General features: G+C 52.5%; 1 protein-coding gene across 4 annotated transcripts in view; it reads right to left on the bottom strand.

Moving 5' to 3' along the window:
• The window catches only part of VAC14 (VAC14 component of PIKFYVE complex), a 67970-nt gene that overhangs the window by 23556 nt on the left and 22420 nt on the right, over positions 1 to 21994 (bottom strand). For 2 of the 4 annotated variants that reach the window (XR_015700809.1, XM_087740959.1), the window contains exons 12-14: positions 21919 to 21984; positions 11574 to 11724; positions 1377 to 1509 (exon numbers count right to left, since the gene is read on the bottom strand). Coding sequence is in view for 3 of the 4 variants with exons in the window: in XM_087740959.1 (XP_087597085.1) it covers positions 1377 to 1509; positions 11574 to 11724; positions 21919 to 21984 (350 nt within the window). In the remaining variant the exon portion in view is untranslated. Of the gene's footprint in view, positions 1 to 1376; positions 1510 to 6036; positions 6161 to 6265; positions 6471 to 8800; positions 8870 to 9366; positions 9483 to 11573; positions 11725 to 21918; positions 21985 to 21994 lie in introns of those variants that run through there. The other 2 variants (XM_087740962.1, XM_087740960.1) reach the window with 2 other exon arrangements.

Below are 21994 nucleotides of genomic sequence, written 5' to 3'. Positions count from 1 at the left end.
CTCCGCCAGCTAAGGCTCATCCTGCCAGAGCCGGAGGGAAAAATTTGAGATGGCCACAATACCGGAGAGCTTTTAAATGGGACCCTGCCCAGGCTCGCTACTGCTCTAATTGCCCTGCTCCCTTAACGAGGAATAAGGCTGCTTCCCCTGCCAAGGGCTGCTTGAACCTGGGGCTGTGCAGACCAGGGAGAAGAGAGGGGACGCTATGAGTCGGGTATTTTCTCTGTCTTATTCTTAGATCCCCATACGATTAAACCCAGGATTTCCAGACTCCTATCAGAAGCAAGGAAACATATGCTTAGCTAGACTTTTTTTTTAGGGAAATGAAATGTATTACATTAAAATTTAATACAAGTGGAGGGAAACCTCCGAAATCCTTGCGCTGCAGCCCAAACACTGGCTGCAACCCTGCCCTGCTCACGTTTCATCTCATTTTTGCAACCTGCCATGCTTCATCTCGATGTTCATCGCTCACGGGATGAATCCAGCGGCAACTTTTCAGTGCACTCTCAGGCTGCCTGAAGACTTGGGCACAAACTGCTGCCCAAGCGGGTCAACTCAACACCCAGCTCGGCTTAGCAGATTTTGAGAGCTCTGCATGCTTTATTTTCCAGTCACAGTGATGGGACCTCCCCATCAGTACCTCATGCACCCCTCCACCTTCGGAGAGGCAGCTCTCTTCTCCCACGGGAGCATGGCTTGCATTTCATGCTCTTCCCATGTTAATTTTGATGTCAGCTCCCTGAAAGCAAGGGAGAAAAACCCAGGGTCCTGTCCCCTCCTCCCACCAACCTCCTCACCGATTTCTCCACCTCGCCTCAACCGTTAAGCTCATTATTTCCCAGCGAGCCGAGGAATTGGTGTCCCTTGCCCCAGATTTCATTGCATTAAAGATGATGCCCTGCCAGCTGCCACGACGCTTGGTTTTCCAGCCTCCGCTGCAGCTCCTTAAAAAGCCGAAACAAAAGCTACCAACTCTGAGCATTGAAACACACAGCTTTGGAGGACGAGGCTTTTGCTGGGCGAGCATCATGCTAAGCCAGGTGGAGGGATTCACTCGACTTGGCACCCTGAGCCCAAGCCTGTCTTCATGCTCTGGCTGGTCTAGTTGTTTCTTAACAAAACGGGTTCTGACAATGCTATTTAATAAGGAGCTACTTTGCCTCTGGGGATGGGAGCAAGAAATATGGTGCCTTGACATGTGAAAGGCAAGTCCCGTTTGCTCTAAAACCGTCTGCCAGCGAGCAAGGGAAGCTTGTAGAAATGGTTTTGGCTCCGAGGGAGCTTGGTGCTTGGGCTGCTCGACCCTGTCATCCCCAGCCCACCCTGCCCGGGGTTGCTCGGGGGCTTCGGTGAGGCTGGTAGGGTGCTCTGACCTGATGATGAAGGCTCCTCTGGTCTCCAGGAGTTTCCGTTCGCTGCTGAAGCGCTTGAGCAGATTGATCATGAACTTGTAGAAGTAGGAGTTCATGGTGGGGGTGGAGGGTGAGCACTCCAAGCTTTTCATACCTGGGGAGGCAGGGGAAGGGGAGAGCAAATTAGAGCTCTTGCCAAAGCAGTCTCGATTAGAGAGCAGACACCCAAAATATGGTCCCAGCACTTGGCAGAGGAGTGTTGGGGCATGAAAAGAAGATTTCCAAGCCTCATATAACTGCATCTGCTAAGTCCAAGCAGAGTCAGCCCTGCTGCAGCTCTCTCCATCCCAGAGGAAAGCGTCTTGTGATGGTCCCAGCCCCTGAAGCAGCACGTGGGGATGAAATGGGCTTTTTGGGAGATTGTCCCAGAGCCGTTCAGCTTCAGTAGCTGATAGTCGAAGGGTGCCCGAGGCTCTAGATTAATAGGCAATCCTGTCTCCGCAGATACGGCATGTACACTCATCCCAAAAACCAGATTGCTGGTGAGCTGAAGAGCCTTTAATCCAGCCCCACATGCCACAGATGCCCCGAGCCCAGCGTGCGCGTAGCGGCAGACACACACGTTCAGCCCTGGCTCACGGCATGGCCACCTGTTTACGCTCAGTGGCTGCAACAACAAGGGCTCTCCCTGCTGCAAGGCACCCACTTGGTAAGATGTGCTAACTCGGTCCGAGACTATTTGCAGAGTGGGTAGCCAGGGCAAAGGGGCCTCTCCCAGCTCAGGGTACGCAGAGAGCATTAGAAAAAATAACCCTTCAAACCCACAAGCTGGCAGGTAAAGATTGCTTTTCCCACAGTGAAGCTACAAGGGAGATGGTTTATTTAGCAGGACAGCAGTCAAAACAAATGTCTGGAGAGAGGGTTTTAAAGATGAGTTTGCAACAAGGGGAGTTCTCTCCCTTAATTTCTCCTATGGAAAGACTGTGTCTAAGGAGGGAAGCCGGCACACATGAGCGCCCCAAAGGTTATTCCCCCCATCCCAAGAACAGTCAGTATTTCCATCAGATCACTGAAGGAAACCTGAAGAGTTTGATTTATGTATGTTGTCTGCTTCTACCGAGACTCAGCAGAGCATGGAGCGGCCAATTAAAGACACAATCAAGCTGCCAAACCCCAGGAAAGCTGATGGAAAAGCCACTGGACTGTTTTCCACCCTGCCTGTCCTGGTGATATGCACAGATGCAGACATGGGCTCAGCCAGGGCAGGTTCCTTGGGCTTGAATTTAGCATCCAAGAGAACATACACAGCCAAAGAAAAAGGAAAATAAAATACGAGGTCATCTGGACCAGAACCTGGTGTCTCCTTCCTGCTGGAGCCATGTGTTCACCCTGCCTTGGTGCATCCGAAACCCCAAACCAGGCTTTGAAGCAGGCATCTCCCAGAGCACAAGTGTTCGCTGTAGCATCGTGTTTCCCCTCAGCTGCGGGGAAGATGATCTGGGCAAAAAAAATAGGATCTAGCTGAGCCTGACGCACTCCAAAACAAAGGTGCGTTTGTTCGAAGGCAGGGAGTACCCAGTGTGAAAATACAGCCGTGCCTCATGCATTGTCACTACAGCTGCTCAGCACTGCTCAAAAGTGGGTTGAAAAGAGACACGGTCCAGACAAAGCAACATGGAGCAGCTCTGCCTTCCCACCATGCTTGCCTGCAGCTCAGCCTCGCATTCCCCAGCCTGTAGGGCAGGCAGAGCCTCAAAAGCGAGCACTGGTTTTCTTTGTGGTGCCGAGGGTGGGAAGGGGAGGTGAAGAGCAGAAGAAAACCATCTTTCAAAGCTGCAAAAGTGATACTTTTTTGTCCGTTTTGTCAGCAGTCCCAAGACATACAAACCAGAGCTGCGCTGCAGCCCAAGAGCCAGCAGCAGGCAGGACATCACACCTTCATCCTTCACCAGCTAGTAACGCCCCAGCGCTGCAGCTTGTCCAGGGGAAGGTCTGACCTTGGAGTTTCTCCCTTCTCAAGACCCCAAAAACTGTCTCGCTGACCCCCACGGCGTCAAGGATGGCACTGCTGCCAGGGCTGGTCTCTCTCGGCAGGAGCGCAGGCAGCAACTCTTGCCCAGTGCCTGCAATGGCTCTGCTGTTCCTCCCTCCTCACGGCCAAACCAGCTTTGTACCCTACCACCGCCTCGCATGCCTTCCAGTGACAGCCCAAACCGTTACGCATCCTAAAACACAGCCCAAGGGAAAAACAGGAGGAGGCAGCAACTTTTCTGCTCCCTGAAAGGTCCAGCGCTCCTGTTGCTGGGGTGTCAGGAGCCATGTGGTTGGGAACGCTGGTGCAAGACAGACCAGCCAGAAGCACCCTCAGATCTCTGCTCCCGGGGTGGTGCAGCATTTCCCGCATCTCAGAGTGGAGACTTGTCCGGACCCGCTGGGTCAGCTGGGTGTCCAAAAGCCAGAATTGCCTCAGAGATCAGATCCCAGCTGCAATCTGCAGGATGATCAGCCTCCAGCCTCTGGTCCTGCCGTTTTCTTCCTTCAACTCGTTCCTGAACCTCTGACCCTCCTGCCCAGCCCGGAGGAAGCCAGGCAGTGGGTCAGGGAGCTGGGAGCAAGGAGGGGCCAGGACACAGACAGCAAAACAAGTCTTAGCCCTGGTTTTTTTAGGAGAGGAAAGCATGATGTGAGGGTCTGCATGCCCCAGGGAACAACTTCATCATCCTTTGCCTCTGGGAGCATCAAGACCGAACTCAAAAGGGATCATTTCTCCATCCCTTGCCCACCCAGTGCCCAGCAGCTATGCCTGTGTATCCCTAAGGAAAGTTTCCACCACGCTGTGCTGGAGCAGCCTTGCCAGTGCTCTCCAGGGATAACACCAGGGGTGAGAAACTAGCGTGTAGGAGTCTCCCAGGCTGCAAAAGGCTCAACCAAATTTCAGCTGGAGTTTAAAAGGGCAATACTTCTTCCAAGCAGGCAAAACATCTCTCTTGCAAAACCTCCCAGTCCTCCAAACTTCCTGTTTGCTCTGCGTTTACAGGATGTCTAGGAAGCGGCTGGCACCTCGTTTGCCATCGTCTAACCCTTCCCGGCATAGCCCGGTACTCAGCTCGTCGCCCCATGGGTTACGGCTCAGCTCAGCGGCATCCCCAGCTCGACAGAACCGTAGGAGCAGCTTGTCAAGTGTTTCTATGAAGCATGAGAGACAAGCAGAGAGAAGTGTTATGAAAACTGCGGCTTAATTAATTGAAGCTTGCACCTCTCCCCCTTCCCCCGAAGCGAGACTTTGCAGATCCGTAACCTGCCAGATCGGCTGTTAACGTACCCGGAGCGGGGCTGGTAGCACGTCACAGCTCTGCTGCCTTGGTTTTTTTTTTTATCTGGCATGGAGGAGGGAGCTGGAAGAAGAAAGATCCCTGCTCAGAGGAATGACGAAACTCAGCCCAGATATCAGCTATAATAGGAACAAATGGGAATTTGGGGCCCATGGGAACATCAGAGCAGTGAAACAAGTTGGTAGAAACAGCCTGCAAAAGGCAGGTGGGAATTGCAGCTCTGTGGCCGAAATGAGTCCGCACCAGCCAGCCAGCCTGAACTCTTCTCAATGACTCCTGCATGCTGGGATGCTGGGCTAACAAATCCTTTTCTGAGGCAAGCTTCACAGCCTGGGGTAGAGCCAAGGACATGAGTGGGCTTCCTGCACCACCTAAGCCGGCGCCAGCATCTGTATCCCGTTCCCCCCCCCGCCGCCATGGGTGCTAGCTCAAGTGGAGTGCGGCAAACGCCTGCCGAAACCCCAAGCACTCACCGGTGGTTCATGCCATTCCCATCACTCCCATGGCCACACTATAAATCAACTGAGACAGGCAATTAGGGATCTATATTAAGGCCCTTATAAATATATATTGTATAGCAGCCTGGAACATTCTGGCTGTCTGGCTGCTTGATCGGCTGAGCTGTCTCGAGACCTTCAGTGGCCAAGGTGTCCCAAGATTGCTCTGGGGGGGGCCTGGCAGACTCCGACACGAACTTGGCTTTTCCTACCTTGGCTGCAAAGTGCCAAACTTCACCCTGGCATAAATGCAACTTCCACTAATTTACCATAATTGGTTTCAAACTGGTCTTAATTAAAACCGGTGCAGACTTGCTTAACTCCATTTAAACCAAATTTAAATAAGATTGTACCAGAATTGATTCCTTTCCGAAGCAAGCTAAAGCTGGGTAAGCTGTTTAAAGAGTATCCACAAGGGCATTTGCGGCAGTTCAGCTAAAATGATTTACCGCAATCCCTAATTGAAGCAATTTCAGTTCGGATATAGGGAGGGCAAGCTAAGAGCTGGTGGGGCCGAGCATCCCTCGCACCCGAGCGCCTTCTCTGGGGCATCACATTTCCAGCTCAGCACAGAGAAAGATGCCCCTTGGCTCCTCTGGGAGCAGCCGGGATAAACCCGGCGGCAGCCGGAGCTGGTCCGTGAGCCTTCAACCGGGGCTTGGCTCAAGTGCCGGTGGCGTGGGAGTCGGCGCTGCCAGATGGTCCTCGGCGAAACCCCGGGCGGCGACGTGGGAATCTGCGCGGCCTCTCCCTCCGGCAGCCTTCCCCAGGATGTTTTGAATTTTAGCTTTTGCAAACATGGGGCAGTGAAGCCTCGTGGAGCAGGATAAAAATAGAGCCGTAAAAAAGGCAAATCCTCCCCCCGCCTCCAAAAAACCCGGCACAGGGCGTAGCTGGAAACAGATGCGAATGTGTCGGCAGCTCAGCTGGGCTCTGCAAAACCTCCGCTCTCCCCTCTCCAGAGCGCAGGATGCTGCTGAGGAAATAAAACCACCGAAATTATGGATTGCACAGCCACGGGCTGTGCTCAGCCTGCTTTTGCAGGGCTGCCCGGGCAGACGGATGCTTCTCCCTTGCCTACCTGGCTAAAGAGCTGTGGGTTTGCAATTCCTGAGACTTCAGCATCTCGCCAGAAAGGTGTCCCCAGACGGGTCAGGGTACGTATTTTGATGCCAAATGAGGCTTTTGCTGCACTGATCCTCTGGATCCCCCCACTCCCACACAACGTCTGTGCTTGTGCCTGCCTTGGAGGAAGGCAGCAGGCAACGAGACTGCCGACGGGTTTCCTAGGAAGGATGGGAGTCCACTACTAGCTTGTTTTTCTTTGTTAAGGTAAATCAATAAGCAAAAATTCAGCAGGGGTATAGCTCAGACAATGCAAAGGAGAAGAAAATACCCAGCAGAGCTGCAAAAATGGGAGCAGTTAAGCTTGCTGGTGAGTTTACAGCAGGCTGAGGCAACTGCAAGAGAAGGTGAAGTATACGGAAGATAACCTGCAAGCAGGAATGAGCAGCAGTGGGCTTTGCCAGGCCATTTCTGCACCAATATTCCTTGCAACATCTTGGGGAAACCGAGGCAGCCCAGTACAGTAACTACACAGGGGGTGTTTGGCTAGGAGTGATCTTACCTACACCACTGACTTCTCCTGCATCAGCCCCTACAGACCAGTAATCCTGGCTTTTGTTTGGGAATCCCCAACCTTTCCGGCCAGCCATGTGCTGTAACCGTCTCAGGAGGGATCTAAACCTGAAGGTATGCCAGGTGAGTTACGGCTATGGTCTGGATGGTCTCTCCTAGGGTTTTCCACAGCATCCCAGCACCACTGTTGCAGAGCATCCAGGAAAAAATTGAAATCACCCTTTTCTTCTAATTCCCCGCCTCTCCAAGAGGCAGAATAGCGTTTTTGAAAGTCAGCCCTCTTGCACAACTGGGAGTTCCTACTGCCTGTAGGGAAGGAGATGGCAGAGCCACCAACCATCAGGAACCAGAGCGCTGAGCTCGGAGCACTCAGGAGCAACAGGTCTCTCCTCTCTTGCTTGCTTGGCTCCTCTGCTCCCTGCTTTTGCACTCCTGATCCTGTGAAAGCTGTTGGAAACTGGCTCCTTCAAGAGCAAGCAGTCTGTTGTGCAACATCAGCTGTCTCCTTGCCTTCTGTGGAGAGGATGAGTATGGAGGGGTTTCCCTTTAATCCTTGCCAGTTTAGCAAATCTGAGCCATCTGACAACAGCCCAGCTTTTCTTTCCTACCTTTCATGGCCCCCCTGCACCCTACAGACTCTCGCCTGGTGCTTTCAGAGGCTGCCCTAACATTTTCCAGACCATTTGGAGGTGGGACCTTGTCCTACACTGCCATCTCTGCAGACCTATGATTACACAAATGAAGCGACAGACAACGTAAAGGGAGTAGTTTGGCTCACTGAGAACAAAATCCTTCAAAGAGTTGTCAATAGGAAACCCCTATCACAGGACATCACAAGTTCGGTCCAGGCTCTGGAGCACTGCATGTTCTCCAGTGGGGATACAGCAGGTCTGAACTCAAGACTATGTTTTCCAGGGACTTTTAGCAGCCTCCTCTGGAGTAATCTACTGACTCCTGGGATATCCAGACTGCTGGTGGAAACCAATGACCCGGGGTGTGTTAGCGCACCCATGTATGGAGTTAGCCTCCTGGTAAACATCCTATAGCATGAGGTGCTCAGAAGGTACGCCACCATCCCCGTGACCTCCGGCAGGAAGCCAGGCAGGAGAGACCAGACTGAGTCGGAGAGGAAAGTGCCTCCTGTGAAACAAAGGGTCGTAACCGCTTCTCCTTACAAAGCTGCAGAGAAAGGAAGGAAGAGATGTGTGCAAGAGCTACCCTGTATGAGGTGGCAGATGGCATCGGCATCCTTTTGGAGGGAGCTTTCCCCTCCCATGCAGAGCAGAGCTGGAGACTAGGCCGGAGGGCTTGCACCTATGCTATTATAGAATAGTTTGGGTTGGAAGGGACTTTTAAAGGTCATCTAGTCCAATCCCCCTGCAATGAGCAGGGACATCTTCATCTAGATCAGGTTGCTCAGAGCCTCGTCCAACCTGACCTTGAACGTTTCCAGGGATGGGGCCACCTCTCTGGGCAACTTGTGCCAGTGTTTTACCACCCTCATTGTAAAACATTTCTTCCTTATACCTAGTCTGAATCTGCCCTCTTTTAGTTTAAAACCATTACCCCTTATCCTGTTGCTACAGGCTCTATTAAAAAGTCTGTCCCCATCTTTCTCAAGTACTGAAAGGCTGCAATAAGGTCTCCCCAGAGCCTTCTCTTCTCAAGGCTGACCAACCCCAGTTCTCTCAGCCTTTCCTCACAGGAGAGGTGTTCCATCCCTCTGATCATCTTCGTTGCTCTCCTCTGGACCTGCTCCAACAGGTCCATGTTTTTTCTGTGCTGAGGACCCCAGAGCTGGACGCAGTACTGCAGATGGGGTCTCACCAGAGTGGAGTAGAGGGGCAGAGTCACCTCCCTCAACCTGCCGGCCTTGGTGACAACCACTCTTGGGTCATCTGCTACTTGTCCCAACTTCTACACAGTTGGCAAAACACTCTCAAAGCAAAGCAAGCAGATGGATTCCCATCGTACAAACCTGGTGGGTGCTTGCACCATCACCCCAAGGATCAGGGAGCTCTTGGGCACAGCCCTGCAGACCTTGTCCCTGAAAAGTGGGCAGAAGATAACCAAGGAGAGACTCACGGAGGTCAGCACCCAGCCACCCTCTCCCAGGGCAGCCGGAGCAGGTAGGGAGGAGAGATGTCGGGTCTCCCAGCCAGCACTGGGCTGGGCTGGCCCCGACTCATTGTGTTTGGAGAAGGCGTCGAGGGCAGCTGACCTTACGTAACTAGAGAACAAAGCAGCTAAATAAAAACTGGAGCTGGGAACGGGCTGCGGAAGTGGGACATGGCTTTCCTGACTAATCAACCAGCATCTGAAGGAAACCGAACTCAATGGCAGGGAAACAACTGCATAAACACATCCCGAGGGAAGAAAGGGAGTGAGAGGAAGCGGGGGGAAGACCATGGGGGCACTGGCCCCTTCCACCTCCCCTCCTGCCCTCGCCACTCAGGTGGCAAAGCCTGGAGGACAGGGATGGAGAGCACAGCATAGAAACCTGCTGCGAGCTCAAGGGTTTTAAGGGTGCCCATGCTCGTTTACCTGCAAAGCCACCAACTGCATGCTCAGACAGGCCTCAGAGGTAGGAGAGGAGCGGACCTGGGATGGCTCAGCCAGCGCAGCTCTCCTCCCACTGCCAGCTCTGATGGCGTCTCGGTCTAAAGAGTGATGAAGGGAATGGAGCGATTTAACCCCGGGGAGAAGCGCTGGTACCCTGCAGCCATCCCTCCAATGGTGCAATAGCATCCTACCACTGAGAAAGCGCTGTCCAAACCAGGGTGCGGTAGCCAGGGAGGTGTGCTTGGGGAACGCTCCCATACATCCCAGTACAAAACCAGTGACCCCAGAAGGGGTACACCCTCTCTTCAGTGCCAGCACCTCATGATTTTTGCCTGGGAAGGGCTGTACTCATAAATGCATCAGCCTGCAGGGCAGAGTTTGGGTTCACTCGCTCTCACTGTGCATCACTACCCTGGGACCACTCAGACATAGGGATTTCTACTAGCCACCCTCCCACTCCAAAAAAAAGTCCCGCCAAAACAACCCTCCAACGAAGAGTCTTTTCCAAGAGCCTCCGCTTTTCCAGGCGTAATCCAGGAGGGTCCTGGCCCACCTGTGACCCCTCATTCCCCAGGGAGCTGGAGCCCAGCAGCCGATCCACTCTCAGCCCTGGGTGGTCAGAGCCAGACAGGACTGGGGCCACGACCCTCCACGCTAAACGTCCGAGGCCAATGAATTGGCCTCTTTTCCCCTCCCCAAAAACCTCTGCCTTTGGGTGAAAGCCAACGACCCTGCAAAGCTCAGCCCCAAATAAATCTCCAAAGCAACAATTTTCTGGTGCATTACAAGGAAGAGGAAAGTAGGTGAGGAAGCCAGAGCCCGTTAGGACCTGTGTGGGGGCAAGTTGCCCCACACTGGGGCAACAGGAGCTCTGGCTCCAGCAGATCTGCTCAACGTGGGGAGAGCCAGACTCTTTTCAAACGTTACACTTGAATAAGCGAAGCCAAGTTGCTCTTCCAGATAGCTAACAGGGGCCACGGCAGCCGTTAGGATCCACGCCATCCAGCCTGCTATTTTTAGATCACCCACAAGGAAGGAAACCTCAGACAACCATCAGCGCGAGCTGAACTGCAGCTCCTCAGCTGCTTGGCCAGCACCACAAGAGCTGCTCCACCCAGGCAGTCTCGCTTCTGACACCAGGAGGATGGATGAGACTTGCAGAGGGCTGGGGGAGGTCGCCAGCATTGCAGCCCCCACCCCTCCATCGCAGAGCCTGGCTCCCGCTGCCAGTGTAAAACAGATAGATCTGCAAAAAAAACCCCACTCAAACAACCCAAAACCTGAGCTGGTTGCTGGTGCGGACCTTTCTAAGCCTGGGGAGCGGCGAGTGATCTGGGATCTTCAGAGAAAACAAAGCCCGGGGAGTGGAAAGCAAAGCCTCTCTCTCCGGCGGTGATTTTGCAAGGCCCCTGGCTGCATCCTGCGCAGGGAGAGGCAGCCTTGGCTCCATGTTCGGGTTGCAATCCAAAGCTGCTGTGAAACGTGCTTTTGGCTGGGACGACCTGGCCTGGGGAGTACAACAGGCAGGCCCTTAAATAGCAGCAGCGGAAGAGAAGGGGCAGCCAAGCAACTGCAAAGGGTGAGCTGCAGACAAGGGAAGGTGGAAAAAACTTCCTGATGTGCGAGGATGATTAATGAAAGGCTTTTTTTTTAATCCCCCAAGCCCCCAGAAAATAGGATTGTCCCTATTCATCTCTCTTCTGAGGTCCTACCTGACACTCAGAGCACCGTAGCAGTTCATAGTCAATGTGGGCAGCCTTCAGCAGGCAACATGGGCACAGACTGAACCCTCTGCAGATCCATCTGTGTTTTGGACACCCCGGCTTGCAGCCAGCATCCCATCCCTGAGCTGCTTTTAGAGGCTCTGAGAACTTTTACAAGGAGAGAAGAAGCTGGAACCCAAGGTCCCATAAAAAATCAGACAATAATGACCTCCCTCCACACTGGCCTCTGCAGCATCTTGCTGCTTAACAGTGTCCTAAATCCCCAAAACACAAGCTAGAGAAAAGCAATAAAAAAAAGACAGTCCCCTGGTCTGTGCCATGGCAGACTCAATCCCCAAGTGATGCCGGGTAGGGATGAATATATTGATTTATTACTGTGAGAGATGCTTCTCCTTCTGCCCGAGCAAAGCTGACTGGTGCCACTGAGCATCAGGGAGCCGGGAGTCGTGGAGCTGTGGCACTCACCGGAGGAGCTCAGCTGGCTGGCTCTGGCCGGGACGTGAAGCTCCACCGGGCCAGGTCGCACATCGGAGCTGTCGGAGGGACCATGACCCTCTGTCTGTCCTGCCGGAGAAGAAGCGATCTCGGCCAGCACTTCCAGGTCCTTCAGGATAACCTGCGGAGAGAGGGACGGCATGGGGTGAGCATGCACAGGGGCAGAGGCAGCTGGTGGGGTGAGCTTTCCTTTCCAAACCCATGGCCAGAGAGGGTCAGATGGGAAGCAAACACCAAATCCCAGCACATCAAGAACAGGGTAGGGAAAAGAGGGCTACCTATGAAGTTCGAAGTAGAAATTTCACATGATTGCAGAGGAGATGGGGCAGGAAAAAGAAAAGGGGAGAAAAAAAACAGTTTCTGCTCTGCGAGTCCCAAGGGAGCATGTGAAATTAAATCTCATTTATGCAACCAGGAGCAGGGCTTGCTTCTCCCTCTTCCCACTTTGGGGAGGTCTGGGTTTTGCTTCCCAACTCCCCTTCCTAACTGCAGATTTGGGACAACCCCAGCAAGAGCATGGGGATGCTCCTGGGCGCAAACATCAGTCTGCCTGCCTGGCCCCCTGTGTCCCCAGCTCGCCTCATTCAGGGTAGCATCTGAGAGCAGGCTACCTGCAGTCAGGACGACAAAGCAGAGCTGCCATTCGGATTTCATAGCTCTTGCCTTCCAGAAGTTGCCGAATTACTCTATATATAGCATTTCTGGAGAAGTTATTACAGGGTGGGTTTTTTTTCGTCCTCAACCCTTCTCATGTCTCAGGCTATTTTAGGTCCCCCTTCATTCAAATGTCCTTGGGTCTAGATGTTTCGTCAGCCGTCCTTGATGCTCCGAGTGTAGCAGGGCTGAGCGGAGCAGAAAAGCTGCCAAAAAGGGCCGATTGCCACGTCTAACCCATCAGCATCCAGCATAGCACATCCCCAATCACCCCTTGCCCACCAGTATAGCATCCCAGGCTTTCCATGTGTTCTCACAAGGCATCTTTTTGAGGAGCTACAGTTATATGGGAGTTTTAGCTTCTGAGCTACCAAAAAAAAATTAGAAAGAAATAAAAGCCAATTATGTCCTTTTTTGATCATGCAGAACTTGAAAATACGACCACTGAAAATCAGAAAGAGGAACCCCTGGGTTTCTCTGTATCTTGAGCTGGTTTTGGTTTTTTGGTTTGTTTTTTTGTTTTTTTTTTTTTTATTTTTGTAATTAGGGCTGATTTTTAAGCCCCCAGCAGTCTTTGAGCGGGCAGCGAGGTGTCCAGGCTTTGGTGCAGAGCTGGCTGTGGGGAAGCAGCCTGCCACGGGCACCATGAGGCCCCAGCACATTTGGGAGGACCCTGTGCCTATAAACATGATTAAGTCCCAGCCTGCGGCTCCCCTGGGTATGAAAAACCGTAACAACAACTTGTGCAATGAGGAGCTATGATGCTGCTGTCCCCGAAGAATATGGCACCTCCGTGATGCTGTCAAGGATGGGACCTCGTTGCCATCATGGGACATCACTGCCATCGCCAGCTTTCATCCTTTTCCAGGGAAGTGATGCTACGGTCCTTGGCAGAGGAAGAAGGTTCCTCCCTCTCTGCTGGTTTTGCAGGGCTTTTGAGCATCGGTGGCTCAGATAAAGCAATGTTGATGGTGTTTTGTTTCAAGTGGAGGATGCCCCTGAGCAGAGCTCACGACTCCTGGTCTCCTGAAGCCCTATGTAGATTCTCTGTTGGCTAATCACGCAGCTCAGCTTCACTTGCAGCCTTCGAGAAGGGAAAGGAACTAATTTGGGTCTCAAGCTCTCACAGCTGGGGAAACAACACCCACGGAGGTTTCCACATCTCATTGTCTTTGGCTAAAACTGGCAAAGAGATGCAGGGCTTGGCTACTGCGGCCGGCAGGCGGGTGAGAGACAGGACTCTTCTTCATGCTACTGATTTTGCTGAACCCAGCACACATGCTAACACAACCAGGATGACGTATCCTACCATGCCAAGGCCATATCAACACATAGCTGATGTACTGCATGAACCAGTCACCTGTGACTGCCACCCTGCTGCATTTACTGCTGCCACGATCCCCCCTAGAGCCCACACATCTAGCCGAACGCTTGGGCTATCATCCAGCGTAGACTTCACCAGCAGCTCCTGCAGCATCAGGAAACAGAACCAAGACCCTAGGCTGGGCAAAAATCATCCCTGCTGCCTCCCAAAGCATTTAGAGCCATGTCTTATCCTGTGAGGTTGGATCCTTGATCCATCCTCCCAGAGCTGTGTACTGAGCCCCATCTCTGAGATGTTGCTTGGGCTCGGGATGCTCCAGCCAGGCTCAGACCGATCAGAGCAGCAATTGGCACCACCGAGGGCATGGCTGGACCTCAAACTTTGGAGAGGTTAAGGGGTGTCACCCCAAGCCAGCTGTGTAGGTCACAGGCAGGAGGTGGAAAAAGGAGCGTAGGCTAGATTTTGCAATTGGAAAACATGGAGGAAATAAGAAGCAGGAGGGACGGCTGCAGAGCACCTGCAGGAAGAGGAGGAGTAGGCGGCTGCGAAGACCCGGGGTTCTCCAGCCGTGGGAAAGAGGCAGGGAGCTCTGGCTCCTGCTGCTTCTTCCCCGCATGCTCCGGAGTGGGTTCCCAGCCGGGGACGGAGGAAAGCCAGAAGTACTTGGTATGCGCTGCACATCCCTGCACTAAGCAAAGCTGGAGCCGTTGGCTGGCTTTGTGCAAGCGAGGAGGCTGTAAGAAAGCAATATCCTGCCATTGCCATGGCAACGGGCCGGCTGCGCCAGGAGCAAGCCGGTCCCATCCGTCAGGAGCCGAGCGACCATCAGACCCAACAGCGCTGGAACACAGGGACTGGAGCCATTCCCAGTTGCTGGGCGAGGGCACGATCCTGATGGCCAGCCTTGGAGGAGCAGCCACCGAGGACATTTTCCTGGCCCATAAGGGATTTCCATTAAGGTTTCCCAGTGGTGATGAGCTGTAGGGCAGTGTGCCCCTGCTCCAGGTGAACATGGGGCTGCTTAGCATGAACTGGAAGGAGCAGGGAAAGAAGCATCGTGATGGATGGGGAGACCCGACGAATGTTGCAAGCTGTTCCCAGCACGGGGATGAAGAGCAGGACGGAGGAGGTCGAGCTCTTTGCACAGCACAGCGATGAGGAGCAGGTTATCAGACAGTTATAAATAAGCTGTTATAAATAAATAAGCAGCTAATTCTCCTCCCTGGGAATAGGCAAGATTTCTCCCTGTATTGCCTCCAGAGCATGGACTTTGAGGGTACACAAAACTGTCGGTCTCTCTAGCTTCTCCAGATCTAGGTCAGGTTAATTTGCCTCTTGTTCTGGTTGAACAGAGGCGAGGCCAGCTCTGCTGTCGGTGGCGCGGGGAAAACCAGGGGAAAAGCAGCCCCCGAATGGCGCGTGGTGGATGGACGCTCCTCCTGCGTGCAAAGCATCACCTTGATGCTCCTGGGGAGGACTTTGCCTCTGGCCAAAGTGCTGGGCTGGCCCTGGCCCGTTGCACAGGAAGGAGAGGTAAGCCCAAATCCGCTGCAGACCCCTGGGGAGCGAGACTTAGCACCCTGCAGCACATGCTGACTACTAGGACACCAGGGCAGGCTGCAGCAACAGCTCCAGGGGTATACACGATGGCAAGGATAGGGACTGAGCTCCTGAAGATGCTGTCCTTGCTGGTATTTATGGAAAAGTTTTTAAAAAAAAAAAAAAGAAGTGCAAAGATTAAAATGCCTGCGCACAGCAGGGAGGTGCTCACGGGTGACCTCGGATGTCCCAGGGCAATGAAACGGGGCACGCGACACCAGGGACAAGGTTATTCTCACCAAGGAGAAGATGGGAATCCAGCTGAAGCAAGATGCCACCAAGACGGAGAACAGGAAGGTCAAGGGCTGCAAAGCACTTCTTCAAAAGGGACCAAGATCAGGGTGGCTGTGGAAAACCCCACAGCACTACCAGGATCAGCAAGGCAGTGGGGCGGAGGAGTGACCCGGTGGGGACCAGGAAAGCTGAGGATGCTGCTGTGTGCTTCCTCCTGCTCCACCACTCCAAAGCCGCCCCTCACTGCCACAGCGTGCACTGAGGCTTCCCCAGAGGCCTTCATTTATTTTATTTTTTTTTTCTCCCTCCAAACCTTTTAGCTGTAGCCAGGGAAGGGGAGGTGAGCATAGGAAGGCAGTCCCGGAGCTAAGAGCGGCCAGCAGCGAGGCTGGCCGAGCCCCAGACACACATAGTGTGAAAAGCAAACTTGCGTCCCCCCTGCCTCCACTAGCTTTAAAGACAAAAAGAAAAGAAAAACCACCATTAATCTTCCCACACCAATTTAACTGGACCTCTTTTCAGGTCCCCGGCACAGCAACTTTTATCCTCTGATCTTGCCAAGACCTTTTTTCTCCCCTTTATAGTCACCGGATTTCAGCCTGTGGCCGGGAGAGGATGGGGAGCAGAGGGAAGGCAGTGGGGCGGAGGGCTTCTCCTCTCCTCCCCAGGGTGAATCCTGCGAGGTCATACTAACACATTCTCGTGGCATGAGCAAATACAGCAGGCAGTGGAGGGGTCACTTGGTAATACGGCCATAACCACCTGAAACCAAGCTGCAACCTGAAAACTCCCTGTCCTCCCTCCTGCATTTGCAAATCCCCCATTCATCCCTGCTGTGGGCATGCGAGGGCCAGGCCTGCAGCACCCCGAGTGGCAGGAGCACAAGCACTGTCACAGCTCAGAGCCCCTCTTTAAATGTGTTTAATTAGCGTACAGGGAGCTTAACCCGCACACCACCTGATGCCAGTCACAGGGCAGGATGCCAATGAGGTATTTCTTCATGCATTAGAGGGAAGGGAAGGAGGCAGGACAGGTCCAGCCAGTGGGACCGGACTGGAGAAAGCTGGAGCTGCCCCGGAGCATCCCTGCAGGCCATGCTGCAGTGGGCTGAATACTTGCAACCCCTTCAAATTCAGCACCCAGAGTCCCAGCACTTATGACAGCCAAAGGGTTTGCTTTTATTTGCTACCCTGTCTCCCATCCAGCACCTCCCTCTGCACCCCAGGGAGCCAGGCACCCAAAGCCAAGTTCACCAAATCCTGCATCCTACACCTTCATCCCACCCTGGACCCACCCCGAACCAGCTCCCTGGGACAGGGATTGCCCGCACCTCCACAGCAAACAGGTTTTCTACGGTTTTAGTCTGCTCCGTGATTTCACCCCTGGTTTAACCCAGAAATGCTGCAAGCGCCTTCTGGAAACCGCCTTGAACCCAGACTGCCAGTTTACCACTGGCAGTATATGTTCAGTATACGTATAAACTGTATATGCATATATATATGCCAGCCATGCAATTATGGTCTGGAACTGGTGCTGAGCCAAGAAGCTCTCTGTGGATCATGCTCCCCCCAAGAAAACTTCCTATTCCTGCACAATGAAGTGCACAGATTATCTTTCAACCCAGTGCCCTTGCAATGCCTCGAGTCCTTGGAGAAAGCATCACCCCACCCTGCTTTAAGAGTTTTGCTTAGGGGCTGCTTCCACATATGGCAAGCTGGGCTGACCACATTTTCCACCATCCAACTGAAATTATATACCTCTCTCTATAACCCACCATATTAGTCCTAAGCTCATCCTCAGTGTAACTTCCCTCTTGAAAACTTACAGCCTCCCTGCCTCAGTACCTTGTAGCTTTGAGTCTCTCTCCAGAGAAGCTTTACCACAAAAAAAAAGAAAATAAAAGCCAGGCACACATACATTAGAATTCTCCTCTTCGCAGTCTTTAGTTTACACCCTCTGCTTTGCATGGGGTCACAATATTTTGGCGGTGGTGAATTAAAGGCTGGGAGCTGGAGCACAATGGCTCTAAAACCAACAGAGCAAAGCTCCAAACCAAACCACGCTAAGACAGCTATTCGCTTTGGCACAAGCCTTTGTTCAGGTTCATTGTACTGGGAATCGGGCGTGATGGGAGAAGTTTGCCAGGATTTAGCATGACAGCACAGCTCAGAGAGCAGGGCAGAGACCTGGGCTTCGAAACCCTGCGGTGCTGCAGCAGGACACGCAGGTGGGGTGTAGGAGTTAACAATAAAGGAGACAGATGAATATCAGTATACCACCATACCTGGGGTTCCTCTTCTCCTAGCTTAGTACTGGAAACCCAAGAGAGGGGCAAAATGTTTCAGCTTGTCATGGAGAAGTTGGCTTGAAGGTCACGCAGACATTCAAGTCCATCACTACCTCCACAGGCAGTGGTAGCCCAGGCTGAGCTAACCCTCTCTAGGGAAGGGTACCAACTCTTGTCCAGTGCTAGGAGGAGAATTCTAAGGATGCTCTAGGAGATACAGCTGCAAACAGCAAGCTAAGAAACCATTTGCATCTTCTTGCTGTATTCAAAGCCTTGCCTGGCCACTGCATAAACACAGGTAGGTTTTCACATTAGCAGAGTTGAGAGGAAGCTGGAGTCTATCCTGCTTCACATCAGACACCAGCTCCACCTCATGCGTCATTCCTGCATGAGTCAGACAAAAGTCCCAGCACAACTTCCAACCCCCAGCAAGATTGAGAGGAGCAGATAAGGAAACAGGAACACGTTTAGTCGTAAAGAAACAACTGCATTTTGGAGCTGGAGAAAGGAAAACAAAGCAAAGAAAGAAACCCAGCAGCATCACTGCTTCATGGTTTTCTGAGGTGCCCTCACTGCCTGTTGTGTCCAAATTAACTCAGCACCTGTGTCCAGCCGGGAAGGACCCAGGGAACCAAACAGCTACATCAGAAGCTGCCTTTGCACCACAAGCCTGCAGAGGGAGATGACCTGAAGAGCAGCTCTTCCTTTCAGCAGTGCCTTCCAGCAGCGGTGCTTTTAACCTGCGGGTGGAAAGGTCCAACCCACTGCTCCCAAAGGGCACTTGGGCTTTGACTTTTCACCTTTTCTAACACCAATTCTTCACCAGGTGTCAGGGCCGCAAGACTTGCACCAACAAAAGGAGCAGCTTGTGCAGAAAAACCCATTCCCAGCAGGATCCTGTTAGTCTTGGAGCTGTAACAAAGTTTTTAAGCACATCAAATTTTAACCAGGGCTTTTAAAGATTGCCTTCAAAACCAGGTCTCAAATGCGGGACGGAGCATCTCCCTGCCGGGGAAGCACGGGAACCGGCATGAGGCGACGCAGTGCAGCAGTACAGCATCTGACAGCCAGGAATCCTTGTATCCCAACTTGTCTACATATCAAAGGGAACTGCTTGCTTCAGCTTCACTCCAACTTCTCCGCACTGCCTTTGTGAATCTTAACGAGGTCTCTTGACCATTTCTTTACTGGTGCAGGAGAACTGGGTAGGAAGGGGAACAGGAGAGAAGGCAGAGATGACTCAGGACACCGTGGATGCAACATGAGATACTGGCCCCTGTTCAGCACGGTGGTGGTGCAACACCTTGTGCTACTTGAAGGATAAAAACGGGTGTGACAACTTAAAGGGCACAGATCTGGCTCCATCCAGCACGAGTCTCTCCTTGCTTTGGGCTTGTTTATTTATAGCAAGTGCAAAGAGAGACTCGGAGCAGCTCAGCAAGACCACACCTTAAAAATAAGGTGCCTGAGCACGGTCTTTCAGTCTGATGCAAAGCCCTGACTAGCACTAACCCTCCAAAGCCAGATTCTCCTTGGGTGATGAGCAAGCAAGAAACAACTGCTCCAGGACAGCTTCAGGGCACAACAGGAGAGCGACAGCTAGCCTCCAAACTGTGCATGGGGGCCAGGGGATCCGCAGGCACTGCAAAAGGATGTTCAGCCTTGCTGGGAAGAAAGATGGTACTGGCACTGCTGCCCAGTCAGGTTCCCTTGGGGAGGGCAGCATCACAGGATGAAGACAGCAAAAGAAACCCCTGAAGATGTGTGTACACCTTGTGCTACACCATACAACGTGTAGAGCCCTACCTGTAAAGGAAAGGGAGATGCTTTCTCATCAGAAAGCTGATGGGTTAGCTCACACAGGACCCCACACTAACCTGGTGATCCCCAGCCCATCAGCCAAGAGTTCCTGGGGATGCCAATCTACTCTAGGACAACACAAATGTGCATACAAATACTGTACTGAGCAGGGAGTAATGGCTAAGAGAGCACCTCATGTCCTCTCTTCTAATAGGCATTGACATTGCAGGTTAGCTAGCTCAATCTGACCTCATCATTCCCAAAAATGCCCAGCTCAAAAACCCCCTACTGTGTCGGTCATTTCTATTTCCTCTGCAGAGAGCAGCAAATCTGGTTGGGTGCCAGCTGATCAGTGGTGTTTAATGGATTGACTCGCCTATGGATTTCCTTAAAAAAAACCCTAAAACTCCAAACATTTAAATAAATAGAAGACAGGATTAAATAAATCAGCTTAAAATTACTTTTGAGCCATTCCCAGTTATGTCACATGGAGGAAATGCATCACCAGGGTCCTTTCTTCACTGCTTTTTTCAAATATTAATAAGCAGTGTAATTGCAACATGACTCACTGCAATCTCCTGCCAAGCTGGAGAGACTATCTGCAAGATGCAGGCTTTCTAGAGCGTTGCAAAGGCAGATGTGTGCTTGGGGACTCTTTTGGAAAGGTTTGCATTGTAAGCAGCAGGGTATGGAAAATGGCCAGGCAGTCGCTTGCCTTTGCAAGCGCAAGTCATTCCCTTGCTTGCTTATTCCCTTCTCTCCTCTCTTAACAACCCCCTCACACATGGGAGTTATTGCGGGATTGGGGTTTGATGCCCTGAGTGTCTAAGGCAAAGCAGATAGCGTGTGATTTTTATTCCACGAGGAAGGTCTGGCCCAAAAAACCAGCCAGGATCATTCGCAGCTCTGGGCAAGAGGTATCCAGCTGATGGTAGAAGTGCTACCAGTGCCTGGGCCAGCTGTGTGCTGAAGCTGCCAGCCTCCCACCCAAGCACTAGAAATGCTCCAGGGTGCAACGGAGAGGGGGAGAAGACGACAAAGATGCCAAAATTGAGATGACTGGAACTGGAGAAGAGGGGTGAGGAAGAAAGACAAGGAAATGGGAAAATGGTGGAGCACCTCAGGAAGGGAGCAGCCTTGGAAATGAAGAGCACTGCACTGGGAGGGCAAGATGCAGGCAGGAGAACGAAGGCAGAGCAAGCTGGCTAACATATTGCTGCCTGATTTTCTTTGCCCACTTCAAAGCTGAGTGGTTCCCCGCCAACCTGATGCCACTGGGCATCTACTGCAGCCCCACCAGGCAATGCTGGGTACTGCTTAACCACCTCACAACTTGGATTTTGCAGTGCCAGCTGGACACAATCCCCCTTGCATCTCTACAGAGCTGTTGCAAGGCACCCAAATTCCCACTCACCGAGGATCTGACCATGACCCAGACCCGTGGGAAAGAGATCAGCTCTGGGACCTGAGGCCCCAGCTGTCTTCCCAGGCAGGCAAAAAGGATTTTTAGGAGTTGACTTTGAAGGATCAACTCTCAGAGATGGAGAGTTTATGGTTTATACAGGCAGATGGTCCCAAACACACCAGCCTAACTGAGACAGCAGGGCTTTCAGCTGGGCAGCCACCTGCAGGCTCTGCATTGGGTCTTCTTCAGTTTAGCCAACAGGGTTAAACTCTTCAGTGCCAACACTGGCCAAGCCTCAGAAAATCATAGAATCGTCCACATCCCTAAGCACCATATCTACCCATCTTTTAAATATGTCCAGGGATGGGGTCTCAACCACTTCCTTAGGCAGCCTGTTCCAATGTTTGACTACCCTTTCGGTGGAGGAATTTTTCCTAATATCCAACCTATACTTCCCCGGTGCAACTTGAGGCCATTTCCTCTTGTCCTATTGCTTGTTACTTGGGAGAAGAGACTGACCTCCACCTCACTACAACCTCCTTTCAGGTAGTTATAGAGAGCAATAAGGTCTCCCCTCAGCCTCCTCTTCTCCAGACTAAACCACCCCAGCTCCCTCAGCTGCTCCTCATCAGACTTGTTCTCTAGATCCTTCACCAGCTTTGTTGCCCTTCTCTGGACACGCTCCAGCACATCGATGTCCTTCTTGTAGTGAGGGGCCCAAAACTGAACACAGTATTCAAGGTGAGGCCTCACCAGTGCCGAGTACAGGGGTACGATCACTTCCCCAGTCCTGCTGTCCACACTGTTTCTGATACAAGCCATGATGCTATTGGCCCTCTTGGCCACCCGGGCACACTGCTGGCTCATATTCAGCTGTCTGTCAACCAACACCTCCACGTCCTTTTCCACCAGACAGCTCTCCAGCCACTCTTCCCCAAGCCTGTAGCGTTGCATGGGGTTGTCATGACCCAAGTGCAGGACCTGGCACATCTGCAGCAGCTGCAGCACTTACCTCATCCGACTCATCTGAGAGGGTCCGCAGCAAGATGGGGAAGAGGCTGTCGGTGTGTCGGAACATCTAGAACCAG

The sequence above is a fragment of the Nipponia nippon genome, unplaced genomic scaffold, assembly GCF_047370975.1.
Source record: "Nipponia nippon isolate SJK-2023a ecotype South Korea unplaced genomic scaffold, ASM4737097v1 scaffold_7, whole genome shotgun sequence".
NCBI classification, from domain to species: domain Eukaryota; kingdom Metazoa; phylum Chordata; class Aves; order Pelecaniformes; family Threskiornithidae; genus Nipponia; species Nipponia nippon.
This window is presented reverse-complemented; position numbering and strand designations above follow the sequence as displayed.